Below are 18515 nucleotides of genomic sequence, written 5' to 3'. Positions count from 1 at the left end.
ATTCAAGTTGCTCGGCTTTGTTTGATGGCTTGTGACCATCCATCTTCCTCTTGATCAAATTCCGGATGTTTTCAATTGGGTTCAGGTCTGGAGATTGGCCTGGCCATGACAGGGTCTTGATCTGGTGGTCCTCCATCCACATCTTGATTGACCTGGCTGTGTGGCATGGTGCATTTTCTTGCTGGAAAATTGTCAGAGCAGAAGGAAGCAGGTGTTCTTCCAGGATAACCTTGTACTTGGCTTGATTCATGCGTCCTTCACAAAGACAAATCTGCCCGATTCCAGCCTTGCTGAAGCATCCCCAGATCGTCACCGATCCTCCACCAAATTTCACAGTGGGCGCGATACACTGGCTTGTAGGCCTCTCCAGGTCTCCGTCTAACTATTAGACGACCAGGTGTTGGGCAAAGCTGAAAATTTGAATTGTTAGAGAAGATGACCTTACTTCATTCCTCTACGGTCCAATCCTTATTGTCTTTTGCAAACTTCAGCCTGGTACGAAAGCTGAAAAGCCTGCCCCTAGGAGCCCATTTCAAACCGTCCTCGCGGACGGCTGCTGTTTGCCAATCTTTTTGTAGGTTACTTGATGTCATCCTACAGTTGTTGAGTGACATTCGAATGAGTTGATGGTCATCTCGGGCTGGGGACAGTCGTTTTCACCCTCTGCCAGTCTGTAGCTCTGTTGTCCCCAATGTTAGTTGCTTGACCTTGTTCTTATGAACCGCTGTGTTTGAAATTTTCAGGATGGATCCAACCTGACACTCACTGTATCCCTCTGCCAGTAAAGCTAGAATTGAACCCATCTTTTCCTCACTCAAAGCTTTTCTTTTCAACTCTTTTGTCATGCTGAATAGTTTGTTTTTTTATTCAAATTACCTTTTGAGGTAGTACTTGCACTGTTTTTGCCATCCAGCTGGTCCTATTGCATGAGGATAGTGATGACCACAGCAGTGGTTTTTTTCCTCATAAAATTAGATTTGCTTCAGGTAATCACCTAATCAGTACCTCATTAAGTAAAATGAGTTGTGCCTATGTTGGAATTTAACAGACTCTGGAATGGAATGGCTGCCATACATGTAGAGATGCTGATTTATGAAATTTTAGGAGTGGTCTCTTATTTATTTCCAGAGCTGTATATTACCAATTCTCCAAGGGTATGCAAACTTTTTAGCAAACCTGTAACTGTATAAATACAAACACACACTCAGGTTGAAGTCATTAAAACAAATGTTTCAACCATTCCACAGATTTCATGTAACAAACTATAGTTTTGGCAAGTCTGCTGGGCCAGTGGGTCAGAATTCCACATACACTACATTGACTGTGCTGTTAGCCAGCTTGGAAAATTCCAGAAAATGTCATAGCTTCAGAAGCTTCTGATAGGCTAATTGATATTATTTGGGTCAATTGGAGGTCTAACTGTGGATGTAATTCAAGGCCTACCTTCAGATTCAGTGCCTCATTGCTTGACATCATGGGAAAATCTAAATAAATCAGCCAAGACCTCAGAAACAAAATTGTAGCCCTCAACAAACTCTGGTTCATCCTTGGGAGCAATTTCCAAATGCCTGAAGGTACCACATTCATCTGTACAAACAATAGTATGCAAGTATAAACACCATGGGACCATGCAGCCGTCATACCGCTCAGGAAGGAGCTGTGTTCTGTCTCCTAGACATGAACGTATTTTAGTGCGAAAAGTGCAAATCAGTCCCACAACAACAGCAAAGGACCTTGTGAAAATGCAGGAGGAAACAGGTACAAAAGTATCTATATCCACAGTAAAACGAGTTTCTATACCAACATAATGTAAAGGCAGTTCAGCAAGGAAGAAGCTACTTCTCCAAATCCACCATAAACAAATCCAAACTATGGTTTGCCACTGCACATGGGGACAAATATTGTATATTTTGGAGAAATGTTCTGGTCTGATGAAACAAAAGAACACCATCCCAACCCTGAATCACAGGGGTGCAGCATCATGTTATGGGGGTGCTTTTCTGCAGGAGGGATTGGCGCACTTCACAAAATGGATGGCATCATGAGGAATCATCAGAGAGAGACATCAATCAGGCAGTCAAAACTTGGTTGCAAATGGGTCTTCCAAATGTTATGGCAAGCATACTTCCGAAGTTGTGGCAAAATGGCTTAAGGACAACAAAGTCAAGGTATTGGAGTGGCCATCACCAAGCCCTGACCTCAATCCTATAGAAATATTTTGGAAAAAACGGAAAAAGCATGTGCGAGCAAGGAGGCTTACAAATTTAACTGAATTACACCAGTTCTGTCAGGAGGAATGGGACAAAATTCACCCAACTTACTGTGGGACACTTGTGGAAGGATCCCCGAAATGTCCTAAAACAGGGAATTTTTACTAGGATTAAATGTAATGAATTGTGAACCCCTGAGTAAATGTATTTGGCTAAGGTGCATGTAAACTTCCAACTTCAACTGTGTGTGTGCGTGTGTGTATACACAAACAGCTCCGGAAAAAATGAATAGACCACTGCACCTTTTTCTTTCCTTTCTAAAAAAGTGGAAAAGGAAAGTTTTGAGTGAGGAACAGAAGCGTTCAATTTGCAATGGTCTCTAAATTTTAACCCTTCTGTTCCTCACTCAAAACCTTCCTTTTCCACTTTTTTGGAAAGGAAAGAAAAAGGTGCAGTGGTCTCTTAATTTTTCCCGGAGCTGTAAATATAAAATGTAAAAAGGGAACAGACTTCCCTGGAACAAAAAAATAAACAATAAAGGAAAGATAACAGCAAAAGTCTTGCATCCTTCCATCCTACGATTGACCCCTGCCCTCACCCAGGACCTTGTACGTGTGGTAAACATTGCTCCGTTTTTTTTCTCCAGAAATCAATGCCTGTAGCCATTGCCCTGGGGATGTGTTGCAGTGTAATAATATATTCAGTAAGTAATGGGTCAATGATTCCATCTTATAGAAGATGGAATGAACTCATCAAGAATCTCGTATTGAACGCACGTTTTACGCACAGCCAGAAGTATGCAGTTATTGACTGACTTACACCCTCGTTCTCTCCCTCCCTCCCTCTCTCCCTCCTTCTCGCTGATATGTTGCAGGGTGCTCTCACGCGCACACCTAGTACTATCCTTGTGACCAAAAAAAGATTTAAAAATAAATTTCCTGAAACATAAACCTAATCGTAACCTTAACTCTAACCTAACCCTAAAGCTTAAATTGCATTTTCCCTGGTGGGGCCTGTGAAATCTTTCACTATCCTTGATGGGACTTAACATTTTTAGGTCCTTACAAGGATGGAAACAAAAGGTCTAAACAAACACACACACAGCAGTCACCCTATGAACACCAGAAGTAGTCAAACTGGACTTGATCATGTAAAACAGGGCCAATCTGGGATCAAATAGCCCCAAAGTTTAATATCTTCAATCCTGCATCTTTTGATGTCTCTCGACAGCCCTCAAAAGCATTACTTTTATTAAGTCCCTTAATGCTGTCTTCTCCCTACCATCTTCTTTCACCTCATATTTCCTATTTTGTGCATGATTTGAGTTGAAGATTTCGGCCATAAATAATACAAAGCCAAGCACATCAAAGTGAGTGCAGAAACAAACATTCTTATTCTTTAGGGAAATGTGCGGTCCAATTTGCATTTTTCTTACTGTTTGGCAAGCATTTGGCAGCCTATTTTAAGAATACAAGGCTATTCTTATTGGTTCGAATCAGGTTAGACTGCGTAATCTCTCATCAATCTGAAGTTGTATGGATGATCGTGTAACTTGCCTGCAGAACAGTTTTTTTCTAAGCTTTGGCCATTTTGACACTAGCCAGGATCCATATCTGATTGTGCCATCTTGCTAGTGTCCATGGTCATTGTCATGCATTAAGTAGATCGGGGACCAGTATTATTTGAGGACAGCGTTGTTTAAATGTTGAACACCCGAAGGCAGTATAAGGAGGACAGCTGGACTTACATCAGTTTGAACGATCATCCAAGCGTTGGTCAAGCCCACGTTGCCCTCAGTGCCAAAGAGCTGGAGTCCCCTCTTCAAATCCCTCTGGGCGTAGTGATCAATCTGGATTCAGGACACACAAACACATGAAGGTGAAGAAATCATTTCTCAAACACAAGCATGCACAGCAGCAGGGGAGCCTAGTGGTTAGAGCATCTGACCAGCAAACAAAAGGTTGATAGATTGAATCCCAAAGACAGCAAGGTAAAAAAAAAAATCTGTTGTTCTGTCCCTGACAACATCTAATATATCGTGGCAGCTCTGCTAAACTGTCCAATTAAGTCATGTTGGGTAAAAAGCAGAAGCCACATTTCAGTCAGCCCTTGTATGCAATTGACAAATACCCTCCTTTACTCTTACATCAAACACAATACAATATTTATCTCTCTGACAGACACACACCACTTAACCTTATTTACACATTCAGACAGCCAACAGACAAAACGTCAATGCAATTGATTGCTGTTGACCCAGAGCTTTTGCTCTCTCAAACACTAGAGAAAGAAGGGTGGTGCGGTCTTTTGGCCTGTTAGTGTAGATGGCTACAATCTGACGCCATTAGTGAAGCAGCACTGCGACCTGTTCAACCAAGCTTATTTCAAATGGGCTATCCGTCTCAGCAAAAACACTTCTCTTTACAACACAGACCAAATGTAGCCTGTGTTAAAGCCAAAGTCAAAGAATCAAGGATAAAATCATGATACCGCTGACGCAGCACAACCTTTGTAAAAATGCATGACGCCTTGTAGCTGTAGTCTAATCTGTCTCAAGAAAGACAGTAATCGGCTTTGACTAGAGCACAGGGCCCAAAACCTCTAGACAAAGTTAAGGCTTTTTCAAGTTGCGCCTAACATGCCCAATTAGAAGGGAGTGTAAACTGAACTCCTGTAAAAACGCTGGGAGCAGCTTGGGTCAAAGCTGCTGCTCTGCACTGTTGGCTCCATATTGATGTGGTCCCCGGGACGGCCATAGCCTCCTTGACTACACCAGGCAAGGTAAGGACGGATTGGAGGAATCAATTATTTAGGAGAAGAGACAAAATAGCGAAATGGGGAACTTTAGGTAAAGGGCAGAGTAACAAAAAGAGAGAATACAAATCTGAGAGAGAAAATGGGAAGGAGTGAGAGAACAGGTTAGAGAAATGCTAGGAAATAAATTAATGGCAGAGACAGAATGAGGCCCGGTACACAGTGATTGTAAAAACCAATATGGAAGTACATCATTCACTGCTTTCTCAGCTGCACCCAGAAAGTAAACATAAACAAAGTTGGCATTATGTGTGGGTAGAAAACACATTGCCCGTAGGCGGTTGGAAATTAAATTGCCATATTAAAAACCGCTCAATGGGAACATTCATGCCATCGCATTGACAGAAGGGAAGAAAGAAAAAGAAGGAAAGAAAAGATTATCTTTCCAGAGAAACCAGCCCTACAGACAGACATCCATTTTCTCTTAAGTCCGAAAGACAGCGAGATAAGTGAAGGAAAAAGAGCAGCAACGACAAGAGGGAAAGACATTATCATATCCCACGTTTATTGCCTTTGAACACGACTTATATTAAGTTGGGTCACCACAGCTAAAACTGCCAGGATTTTGCATCATTCGTCAGCAACCATTTGTCTTAGTTGCTTTTCGTGATTTCTGAACAACATGTTGCATCTTTCAGAAGTTATGTTCCTGTTAAATACACACTGTTCTGGAACAACCTTGTTCCCAAGCTATTGTGCACAGCTCGTTTACATTTAGGTCCACAAATATTTGGACGATGGGTGATTCTCCATCTGTAAAGTGAAGCGCTGTCCAATCAACTTTGCTAAATTTGGCTGAATCTGAGAAGAAAATATATCCCTATACACTTCAGAAATCCTCCAGCTGATTCTGTCTTCTGTCACATCATCAATAAACATTTGTGACCCCGTTCCATTGGAAGCCATGTATGGCCATGCCATCACACTGCCTCCACTGTGTTTTACAGATGATGTGATAAGCTTTGGATCATGAGCCGTTCCAAGCCTTCTCCATACTTTTTTCCATTCTGGTACAGGTTGAGCTTAGGTTCATCTGTCCAAAGAATACTTTTCCAGAACTGGGTTGCCTTTTTTAGATGTTTTTGGCAAAGTCAAATCTGGCCTTTCTATTCTTGAGGCTTATGAATGGTGAACCCCCTGTATTTGCTCTCCAAGTCTTTTTTTCTTGGTAGACTTGGATAATGATATGCCTACCTCCTGGAGAGTGTTCTTCTCATGGCTGGATGTAGTGAAGAGGTTTTTCTTTACAATGTAAAGGATCCTACAATCATCCACCAGTGTTGTCTTCCGTGGACGTCCAGGCCTTTTTGTGTTGCTGAGCTCATCAGTGCACCCCCCCCCCCTCAGAACGTACCAAACTATTGATTTGGCCGCTCCTAATGTTCCTGCTATCTCTCTCCCTGGGTTTTTGTTTCACTTGCATTTAGAGCTCCTTTGACCGATGTTGTGGGTTCACATCAACAGCTTCCAAATGCGAATGCCACACCTGGAATCAACTTCAGACCCTTTACCTGCTTTTATTGATGAAAAAATATCGAAGGAATAGCCCACACCTGTCCATGAAAGAGCTTTTGAGTCAATTGTCCTGTTACTTTCTGTCCCTTAAAAAAGATGGGGCTACATTTTAAAGAGTTGTTATTCCTAAACCCTTCCTCCAATTTGGATGTGAATACCCTCAAATTAATGCTGAGAGACTACACTTTAAGCCTATTTTACTGTAACTTTAATATATTTTGGTAAATATCCTAAATAACGAAACTTTTCCAGAACTAACTATAAGTATGGCAAACAGCCATTCAAAGTTGGTCTTAGAAGGAGTGACTGTGTCATTCAATGGGAGTGACCTTACTGAGTAAAGTATGTCAGTCTTTTTATTTTAGCGAATCTTGGCCAACTGTGATTTGAATACAAATCTATCTGCCTGCTTCTGAAACAGTACAAGATGTAACCACTCTTACCAAACTTACTCACCAGGCCTAGAAATTAAACACCCTTCTTTACTTCAAAGAACCTTCCTGAGACAGAGACTTTCAGAAGGGGAAAGGCAGACCAGACTGATACTGCCACAACCCCAGATCCACAACAAAAGAGGATTTAAGGGATAACAGTAAAAACAACAAAAGAAAGATTACATATCCTTCCCCCTTCTAAAGAAAATCATAAACAGAGACTGTGTATGAAGTAAAAACATGTACTAATACTTTGATTATTGCGTACCTTTTATAATCTTAACTTCTGTTTAACAGAAATCATGTCCTATTTTATACTGTTATACAGAGAATATTGTAAACTGATCAATAACCCAACTGCCATGGCTGTACAAATGATTTGAAAGGGAAAGTCAAGTCAAGCACAAATCCTTCTGGAGGTGCAGGGCTGAACAAAGTTTAATAATAAAGGAGAAATAGAGCTTGCACTCTCATATGCACCGCCAAAGTATCTTTATTAAAGGTATGCAGACGTTTCGATCCTCTGGGATCTTAAAAAGACCTGACGAAGATCCCAGAGGATCGAAATGTTGTCCACATATTTTTAATAAAGATACTTTGGAGGAGCACATGAGTGTGCAAGCTCAATTTGGTTTATCCATCATGTTGATCTCATTAATGAAAGTGACTATAATGATACCCGACAGAGGCAGGTGGTTCCAGTCACAGTGTGCGCCACTTTTCATAATAGCAGGGGCAGGCTGAATAGTAGTCAGAGGTGCAGGGTTTGGTCAAACACGGAATGGCACAGATACAGGCTGAAGTACACAAGGGCTGGGCAGGTCTCAAAAACACAGGCAGGTAAAAGGCCAATACATGGTAGAACTGATATAACTATACTTGCTAAGAGAAATGAAAGGCTTTAGCTGCGTTGCCACCAAAAAGTACCGGGAACTTTGAGTCCCAGGAACTGCTATTCAAGGAACTAAAGGGTTCCTTCAACCAATTGTTGTGTGCGTTTCCCCCGCGGTCTAAAGTCCCGCGAAGATTAGGCACATTAGTCCTCTGACGTGTGTTCTCACTCTGACGTGTGTCCTCACTCTGACGTGTGTCCTCACTCTGACGTGTGTCCTCACTCTGACGTGTGTTTTCACTCTGACGTGTGTTCTCACTCTGTCGTCTGTTTTCACTCTGTCGTCTGTTCTCACTCTGTCGTCTGTTCTCACTCTGTCGTCTGTTCTCACTCTGTCGTCTGTTCTCACTCTGACGTGTGTTCTCACTCTGACGTATGTTCTCACTCTGACGTAGGTTTTCACTCTGACGTGTGTTCTCACTCTGACGTGTGTTCTCAATCTGACGTATGTTCTCACTCTGATGTATGCACCATACACCATACAAAACGACAGACCGGCATCTTATTTATTTATGCGACACTGTAACACCACATCAACCAGTGAGGAGATTCAAGTTGTTAGTAATGTTAATGTTCAAACATACAAACAATACCTCACAAATGGAAGGCTGGGAGTGAATTAACTAAATAGTGTGAGAAAACAAAGCAACAGGTAAGTGACACAGCTGATCGGTATTCAATTGAATCAGTATTATCCCTGACCAAATTGAATCAGTTTTCCCTCTTCCTGTTCCAATGAATCAAGTCAATTTCCCATTACCTATTATTTTGCTGTAATCTGCCATGATTTCATAAAATGTTGTACAGTATGTTCACCATGTTGCTATAATAAATCTTTGTAATTCAAAGATCTTAATTACCTTCAGATCATAATTTGCTAAGAAATTATATAATAAAGATACATCCAAATTCTATTCTCCATAATTATTAATTCAATTCATTAAATGTAATCAAAATATCTGAGGACACTGTTGTGGGAGATGATTTGAGGACTAATCTGATTACACTGATGCATTTTGTACCAATAATTTCTTAGGAGATTCTGGTTATCAAATGAAGGCGAGGTTTGACACATTATTCTACCACACCGTCTACGCATTTGAGAAGGAAGTATCTGACAACTAGATTAAGATTAACCTGAATCATCTTGTAATCAAATGTGTGATTTAGAAACAACTGTTTTCCCCTTGCTGTGAATGCAGTGTGAAGGCTCCTCAAACCCTCTCTCTTCCCACAGCAGCTCGTTATAACAGCAGTAAAGCTATTAGAATGTCTCAAGACAATACTTTCTCTAGACTTGTAGATTTGCAGTTTTGTCACGCTTCTTTTCTCCCTAATAGTTCATTGATTGATTAAGGATAAACTGGAGCCCATCCCTGGCTCTTTCTCAATTGTCTTCAAAATGTGTCCTCTCCTCTATTTTTGCCCCTTCTCTTACTGAAAGAACATACAAAGTAAAAACCAGCCACAGGATGAGCCTCTAGCAAATTGTTTTCTCGTGGTAGGAATTGCCTGGGACCTCACCATATGATATTATCCAGATACAACAACATTGAGATTTTCATGTTTTGCGATATACTCAGTATTGCAATTTGATATTGCAATATATCAGGATTTTTCACTTTTGCAATAAATCAACATCAGTTCTTTTCTCATGTGAAATTCCTTTTTCTCATTGAAGATCATAAAAATAAGGACAAACACTGCAAAAATGCACTACACCTCATAATGAAAATATTTATAATCATCATCATCATCATCTTCTGCTTATCCGGAGCCGGGTCGCGGGGGCAGCAGTCTAAGCTGAGATGCCCAGACTTCCATCTCCCTAGACACTTCCTCCAGCTCTTCCGGGTGGACACCGAGGCGTTCCCAGGCCAGCCGGGAGACATAGTCCCTCCAGCGTGTCCTAGGTCTTCCCTGGGGTCTCCTCCCGGTGGGACCGGACCGGAACACCTTCCCAGGAAGGCGTTCCGGAGGCATCCGAAACAGATGCCCAAGCCACCTCAGCTGACCCCTCTCGATGTGGAGGAGCAGCGGCTCTACTCTGAGCTCCTCCCGGGTGACCAAGCTTCTCACCCTATCTCTAAGGGATCTCCCAGCCACCCTGCGGAGAAAGCTCATTTCGGCCGCCTGTATCCAGGATCCAAAGCTCATGACCATAGGTGAGAGTAGGAACATAGATTGACCGGTAAATGGAGAGCTTCGCCTTGCGGCTCAGCTCTTTCTTCACCACGACAGACCAATACATCGACCGCATTACTGCAGAAGCTGCACCGATCCGTCTGTCAATCTCCCGTTCCATCCTTCCCTCACTCGTGAACAAGACCCCTAGATACTTAAACTCCTCCACTTGAGGCAGGCACTCTCCACCAACCTGAAGAGGGCAAGCCACCCTTTTCTGATTGAGGACCATGGCCTCGGATTTGGAGGTACTGATTCTCATCCCCACCGCTTCACACTCGGCTGCAAACCGTCCCAGTGCATGCTGAAGGTTCTGGTTTGAAGGGGCAGACACGACAACATCATCCGCAAAGAGCAGAAACGAAATCGTGTGGTCCCCAAACCTGACACCCTCCGGCCCCTGGCTGCGCCTAGATATTCTGTCCATAAAAATTACGAACAGAACCGGCGACAAAGGGCAGCCCTGCCGGAGTCCAACATGCACTGGGAACAAGTCTGACTTACTGCCGGCAATGCGGACCAAGCTCCTGCTTCGGTCGTACAGGAACCTGACAGCCCTTAGCAAAGGACCCAGGACCCCATATTCCCGAAGCACTCTCCACAGGATGCTGCGAGGGACACAGTCGAATGCCTTCTCCAAATCCACAAAACACATGTGGATTGGTTGGGCAAACTCCCATGAACCCTCCAGCACCCAGTAGAGGGTATAGAGCTGGTCCAGTGTTCCACGGCTCGGATGAAAACCACACTGTTCCTCCTGAATCCGAGGTTCTACTATCGGCTGTATTCTCCTCTCCAGAACCCTGGCATAGACTTTCCCGGGGAGGCTGAGAAGTGTGATCCCCCTATAGTTGGAACACACCCTCTTGTCCCCCTTCTTAAAAAGAGGGACCACCACCCCGGTCTGCCATCCTAGAGGCACTGTCCCTGACCGCCACGCGATGTTGCACAGGCGTGTCAACCAAGACAGCCCCACAACATCCAGAGACTTGAGGTTCTCAGGGCGGATCTCATCCACCCCCGGTGCCTTGCCACAGAGGAGTTTCTTGACTACCTCTGTGACTTCAGCCCGGGTGATGGACGAGTCCACCTCTGAGCCCTCATCCTCTGCTTCCTCAATGGAAGACGTGACGGTGGGATTGAGGAGATCCTCGAAGTACTCCTTCCACCGCCCGACGACATCCCCAGTTGAGGTCAACAGCTGCCCACCTCTAATGTAAACAGCGTTGGTAGGGCACTGTTTCCCTCTCCTGAGGCGCCGGATGGTTTGCCAGAATCTCTTCGAGGCCAGCTGATAGTCCTTCTCCATGGCCTCACCGAACTCCTCCCAGGCCCAAGTTTTTGCCTCCACAACCACCCAGGCTGCAGTCCGCTTGGCCTGCCGGTACCCGTCAGCTGCCTCAAGAGTCTTACAAGCCAACCAGGCCTGATAGGACTCCTTCTTCAGCTTGACAGCATCCCTTACTTCCGGTGTCCACCACCGGGTTCAGGGATTGCCGCCTCGACAGGCACCGGAGACCTTACGGCCACAGCTCCGAGCGGCCGCTTCGATAATGGCAGTGGAGAACATGGTCCACTCGGACTCAATATATCCAGCCTCCCTCGGGATCCAGTCGAAGCTCTGGCGGAGGTGGGAGTTGAAGATCTCTCTGACAGGTGACTCGGCCAGACGTTCCCAACAGACCCTTACAGTACGCTTGGGCCTGCCGAGTCTGTCCAGCTTCCTCCCCTGCCATCGGATCCAACTCACCACCAGGTGGTGATCAGTTGACAGCTCCGCCCCTCTCTTCACCCGAGTGTCCAAGACATACGGCCGCAGGTCAGATGAAACGACAACAAAGTCGATCATCGACCTGCGGCCAGGGGTGTCCTGGTGCCACGTGCACTGATGGACACCCTTATGCTTGAACATGGTGTTCGTTATGGACAAACTGTGACTAGCACAGAAGTCCAATAACTGAACACCGCTCGGGTTCAGATCAGGGGGGCCATTCCTCCCAATCACGCCCCTCCAGGTGTCACTGTCGTTGCCCACGTGGGCGTTGAAGTCCCCCAGTAAAACGATAGAGTCCCCAGTCGGAGCACTTCCCAGCACCCCTCCCAGAGACTCCAAGAAGGTTGGGTACTCTGCACTGCCGTTCGGCCCGTAGGCACAAACAACAGTGAGAGACCTATCCCCGACCCTCTCGTTCACCAGGGTAAACTCCAACACATGGCCTCACACCAGCCCACCACGACGGGTCAGACTAAGAGCGGTTCAAAACCCCTTAATGATGAGAACATTCTTGAGGTCCGTGACGTCGCCCGGTATGGCGCAGCCGGGGCCCCACCCTGGAGCCAGGTGGCCGGGCCTTTCCCCATGGCTCAGCCCGAAGGAGCGACGTGGGGCCGCCTTCCCGTGGGCTCACCACCCACAGGAGGGACCATAAGGGGCCGGTGCGGAGAGGATCGGGCGGCAGTCGAAGGCGGGGGCCTAGACAACCCGATCCCTGGACACGGAAACTAGCTCTAGGGACGTGGAACGTCACATTGCTGGCGGGGAAGGAGCCTGAGATCGTGCGTGAGGTTGAGAGGTTCCGACTAGAGGTAGTCGGGATCACCTCTACGCACGGCTTGGGCTCTGGAACCACACTCCTTGAGAGAGGATATTTATAATCAACTGATTTATTTAAAAAATTATCTCTGTGCAGATGAACACTGTGATAAATATTATAATCTAAGGGGAGCTCTTAGGCTACTTACCACCAAATAAACATACAATAAATTATTTCAGTACGAAACTAGTAAGAAACTAGTAAGATGTAACATTGTATAATGCTGCTCAAGTTCCCCAAAATCTTGCGATCTGATTCTAAGCCTAAACTGAGTATCCTGAAAGCTTTGTATCCTGAATGCTGATTGGCTGATAGCTGTTGTATATAAGACCATTTACCAAGGTTATGATATCACATCACTTTTAACCTTCGCCCACGCCTCACGACTGGCCCAAATGACTTCTAGCTGTCCCTGTCTGAAGTCCTGGATGTGTTGCAGATCAAGTTGCTGCCTAATTTTGGACCCTACTAGGGCATTTTTCCAGTGCATTAACTATTCTTGTGGGCTCTTTGGGGTTTAAGGCTAGATATCTGTAAAAAACTGCTGATATAAAAAGGGCTTCATAAAATATATTTAATTGATTGATTCTGCTCTAATTGCAGTGATGACCAGATAATAAGGGCAATAAGGCATCTTGAGGGTTTGTAGTATATTGCCAATTAACTAGGCATAAGCTGTGTCCAGGCAATTCTCAATGCGTTTTACCTAAGAACAGCTCTTAGCCATGGTGTATTGGTCACAAGGAGGTTACCGTTGAAAAGGACACATCAAAGAATCTGTTGAATAATTTCTCAAACTATTTTGTTAGTAATTTGAAATTTTTGCTAACAAGCGCATTTTAAACTCAGTTACATTGAAAACAAAGCATGTTTTCAAACTATGTAAACAGCCCAGAAACACTCACTTTATAGATTTCTGTTTAGGAAGTAGTCACTCTCACACTAGAATTCAATCCTTAAATACTTCATTCCGGTAGGTTACAGTACACTGTCAGGGCACCCATTGTTCATTGTAAGCATACAACTACTATACTTGTCAAGGATGTCAAAAATACTTTAAATGCTTTTTGTTCTGCAATAAATCACAACTTTCAAATACCCTACTTGCCTTGAGAGTATTTTTATGTCCAAAAAAACTAGTGTAAAACTTCCACTAAGCCCTGACCACCCACCAGCATGACTGGTGAAATAAACATTCTACCTGCTTATTCTAAAATCTACCCACATTTGGCAGGAGGTAGGTGTTCATTTTAGGCCCATTTAATAAATGTATAAAAATATTGATTGTTTGTTTCAGTGTATCAATACAATGTCAGGAGGGAAACAATTGCTATACCAGATACTGTATTGATTTCCCCCCACCCCTATTGTTTTCTTTGTCAAATACTTTTTCTCTCACTGCAGCTGAAGGAATAGTAGGACTTGACAGAGTATTAGTTCAGAATATGATTCAAACAGTGTAGATACCAAAGAAATAGAACAGCGATTCCCTATTCAAGACAATTATGTCATAATGGGTTTTATCAGTTAAACTGACAGGGTTAGAGGTGCATATAACCCTTATAACCCTTATGGATATAAGAACAGAAAACCAGAGATTCAGAGAGCAAACATTTAAGACCCAGATTTTAACCTGATCTACAAACCCGATTCCAAAAAAGTTGGGACATTCCTTTTTTACTCACAAATTGTGAGTAAAAAAGGAATGGAATAATTTACAAATCTCATAAACTTACATTTAATTCACAATAGAATATAGATAACATATCGAATGTTGAAAGTGAGACATTTTGTAATGTCATGCCAAATATTGGCTCATTTTGGATTTCATGAGAGCTACACATTCCAAAAAAGTTGGGACAGGTAGCAATAAGAGGCCGGAAAAGTTAAATGTACAGATAAGGAACAGCTGGAGGATCAATTTGCAACTTATTATGTCAATTGGCAATATGATTGGGTATAAAAAGAGCCTCTCAGAGTGGCAGTGTCTCTCAGAAGTCAAGATGGGCAGAGGATCACCAATTCCCCCAATGCTGCGGCGAAAAATAGTGGAGCAATATCAGAAAGGAGTTTCTCTGAGAAAAATTGCAAAGAGTTTGAAGTAAACATCATCTACAGTGCCTAATATCATCCAAAGATTCAGAGAATCTGGAACAATCTCTGTGCGTAAGGGTCAAGGCCGGACAACCATACTGGATGCCCGTGATCTTCGGGCCCTCAGACGGCACTGCATCACATACAGGAATGATACTGTAATGGAAATCACAACATGGGCTCAGGAATACTTCCCGAAAACATTGTCGGTGAACACAATCCACTGTGCCATTCGCCATTGCCGGCTATAACTCTATAGGTCAAAAAAGAAGCTGTATCTAAACAGGATCCAGAAGCACAGGCGTTTTCTCTGGGCCAAGGATCATTTAAAATGGACTGTGGCAAAGTGGAAAAGTGTTCTGTGGTCAGACAAATCAAAATTTGAAGTTCATTATGGAAAACTGGGACGCCATGTCATCTGGACTAAAGAGGACAAGGACAACCCAAGTTGTTATCAGCCTCAGTTCAGAAGCCTGCATCTCTGATGGTATGGGGTTGCATGAGTGCGTGTGGCATGGGCAGCCTACACATCTGGAAAGGCACCATCAATGCTGACAGTTATATCCAAGTTCTAGAACAACATATGCTCCCATCCAGATGTCGTCTCTTTCAGGGAAGACCTTGCATTTTCCAACATGACAATGCCAGACCACATACTGCATCAATTACAATGTCATGGCTGGATAGAAGAAGGATCCGGGTACTGAAATGGCCAGCCTGCAGTCCAGATCTTTCACCCATAGAAAACATTTGGCGCATCATAAAGAGGAAGGTGCGACAAAGAAGACCTAAGACAGTTGAGCAACTAGAAGCCTGTATTAGACAAGAATGGGACAACATTCCTATTCATAAACTTGAGCACCTTGTCTCCTCAGTCCCCAGACGTTTGCAGTCTGTTATAAAAAGAAGAGGGAATGCCACACAGTGGTAAACATGGCCTTGTCCCAACTTTTTTGAGATGTGTTGATGCCATGAAATTTAAAATCAACTTATTTTTCCCTTAAAGTGATACATATTCTCAGTTTAAACATTTGATATGTCATCTATGTTGTATTCTGAATAAAATATAGAAATTTGAAACTTCCACATCATTGCATTCTGTTTTTATTCATGATTGTGCAGTGTCCCAACTTTTTTGGAATCGAGTTTGTACTTACTGACACGTATGTTGGAGTAAGAAACATGGAAATATGAAGAGCAGGGGAAAGGAACATGGCAAACTGCTTATCAACACTCCCCAATGAATGCTCCTAGCAAGGGGTGAATACTTTCAGAATGGGACCTTTATGTGTTTCTTTCCAGATTCATTCCCCTTAATGTAATATGTTTATTCAAATACATTCATATGTATTCATATTTATTCATGGGAATACTTTGACAGAAGCTGTTCACATTTTCTTCTTCACATGCAGCCTATTTTTCTCAATACTGCTTTGCTCCTTTTAGTTCGTAGTAATATGGTTGTATCTCCACCTGATTGTGATATTGAATTACGATGTTACCTAAATTCCATAAATCCCTCAATCAATCATGTGTATTTTATTAAAGCCATTTTTACATCAGCTAATTTCTAATAAAATAAATACATAGTGGGTGCAAATTCTGGATTTCAGGATCTTAATTCTTCCAAACTAAAAAATCCAGAACTTAAACTTAATGCGTCTGCACATCACATTCGTGCTACGGGCTAATAGTACTAATTTAATAAACCATAGAATCAGAACCAAATATAATAATAAGCTACTGTAAGACAAAACATTAATCATTGTCTTACATGGCTAAAATATAACAGTGAGTGCCACTAGGCAAAACATAGGGTACAGTTAGTTAGCACCAATAACTAAAAATGAATATAGGTGACACTACTCCACTGCTTTGACTTGGATTCAAACATGCACGGCTACAGTTCTGGAATCTTTGAGATTCTCTCAATCATCCTGGAAAAACAGACCCGCTGTTTTTTGGGAGTTTTGGGAGTTTAAGAGGCTCTGAACGGATGAACCATGCTCCAACAACAAATTATTTGTTTCACTGCATGCACAATAATTAGGCAAGTGAGTATTCTGATTGTATCATTATTTCTATGCACATTTTCCAACTCTAAACATCGAATCATTTTCAGGTGATACATATTTGTATAATGAGGGAGGGTGGGGTGAAAGTGAATTACACCTTACATCAAGGTATGCATAATTATTAGGCAGCTTCATGACCTCAGGTAAAATGGGCCAAAAAATGTATTTTACTGACACTGAAAAGTCAAAAGTTTTAAAATGCCTTTCAGACGGATGCAGCACTCTTGAAATAGCTAAACTATTGAGGTGTGGCCACCAGACACTCAAATGTTTTGTTGCGAATAGTCAACTGGGGTGCAAAAAATGCATGGAGAACAAAAGATGCAAATTGACTGCAAAAGACTTGAGAAAAATTATCACAAAGCTACCAGGAACACATTATCCTCCAGTGCCACCATATTCCAGAACTGCAACTTTCCTGGAGTGTCCAGAAGTACAATGTGTCAAGTGCTCAGAGACATGGCCAAGGTCAAGAAGGCTGAAAGAAGACCACCACTGAATAAGATTCACTAATTGAAGCATATAGATTGGGCAAAGAAATACCTGAAGACAGATTTTTCAAAGGTTTTATGGACAGATGAAATGACAGTGACTCTTGATGGACCAGATGTATTGGCCCATGGCTGGATCACTAATGGACACGCCACTACTTTGAGTCAGGTGCCAGTAAGGTGGAGGAGGGATACAGGTATGTGCTGAGGTAGTTGGACCTTTTAGGGTTGAATATGGACTGAAACTGAACTCCCATACTTACTACCAGTTTCTGGAAGATACTTTCTTCAAACAGTGGTACAGGAAGAAGTCCTCAGCATTCAAGAAGGCCATGATCTTTATGCAGGACAATGCTCCATCACATGCATCCAAGTACTCCACTGTTGGCTGGCAAGCAATGGCCTCAAAGATGCCTGAATAATGACCGGGCCCCCTTCCTTCTCAAACATGAGATTTACAGTCAGGGAAGACAATACACCTCTTTGCATTTGGGAGGCTGTGGTTGCTGCTTCAGTGAAAGTTGATCGTGAACTGATCAAGAAACTGACAGACTATATGGATGGAAGGCTCATGGCAGTTATTGAAAAGAAGGGTGGCTATATTGGTCACTGAATATTTTTGAAAAAACAAATTTTAATTGTCATTTAGTGTTACTTATTTGTTACACTTATTTGTTGAGAATAACAAGTGAGTTGGGAGAAAATATTTTTGTAATTTAGTTGCCTAAAAATTCTGCATACCAATTGTTGCCTAATAATTGTGCACACATATATTCCCCTGACAAAGATCAAAACAAACTTTTCCTTTGTTTAACATTCAGGTTTGAGGTTCAATGACATTTTGGATTGACATAAAGCATTGTGATTGATCAACAATAAAATTAATCTAGAGAAATACGATTTACCTAATAATTGGGCATGCGGTATACATTCTCATCCAACTCTGATGCAACTTTCATGTACAGTGGGGAGAACAAGTATTTGATACACTGTCGATTTTGCAGGTTTTCCCACTTACAAAGCATGTAGAAGTCTGTAATATTTATCATAGGTACTCTTCATCTGTGAGTGACGGAATCTAAAACAAAAATCCAGAAAATCACATTGTATGATTTTTAAGTAATTAAAAAGCATACTTTTTCAGCATACTATGGTTTGGGACATACTAATCTTCTCGCATACTAATCTTGCATACTACAGTATAAGATCATA

General features: G+C 42.7%; 1 protein-coding gene across 2 annotated transcripts in view; it reads right to left on the bottom strand.

Annotated features, from left to right (window-relative positions):
- tspan4a (tetraspanin 4a) overlaps positions 1 to 18515 on the bottom strand; it is a 138136-nt gene that overhangs the window by 24338 nt on the left and 95283 nt on the right. For both annotated transcript variants that reach the window (XM_010897090.5, XM_010897089.5), the window contains one exon: positions 3958 to 4059. In XM_010897090.5, the coding sequence (XP_010895392.1) occupies positions 3958 to 4059 (102 nt within the window). The remainder of the gene's footprint in view (positions 1 to 3957; positions 4060 to 18515) is intronic.

Source organism: Esox lucius, chromosome 2, assembly GCF_011004845.1.
Source record: "Esox lucius isolate fEsoLuc1 chromosome 2, fEsoLuc1.pri, whole genome shotgun sequence".
Lineage (NCBI taxonomy): Eukaryota > Metazoa > Chordata > Actinopteri > Esociformes > Esocidae > Esox > Esox lucius.
Note: the sequence above shows the minus strand (reverse complement) of the source record. Positions and strands in the feature narration are given on the sequence as shown.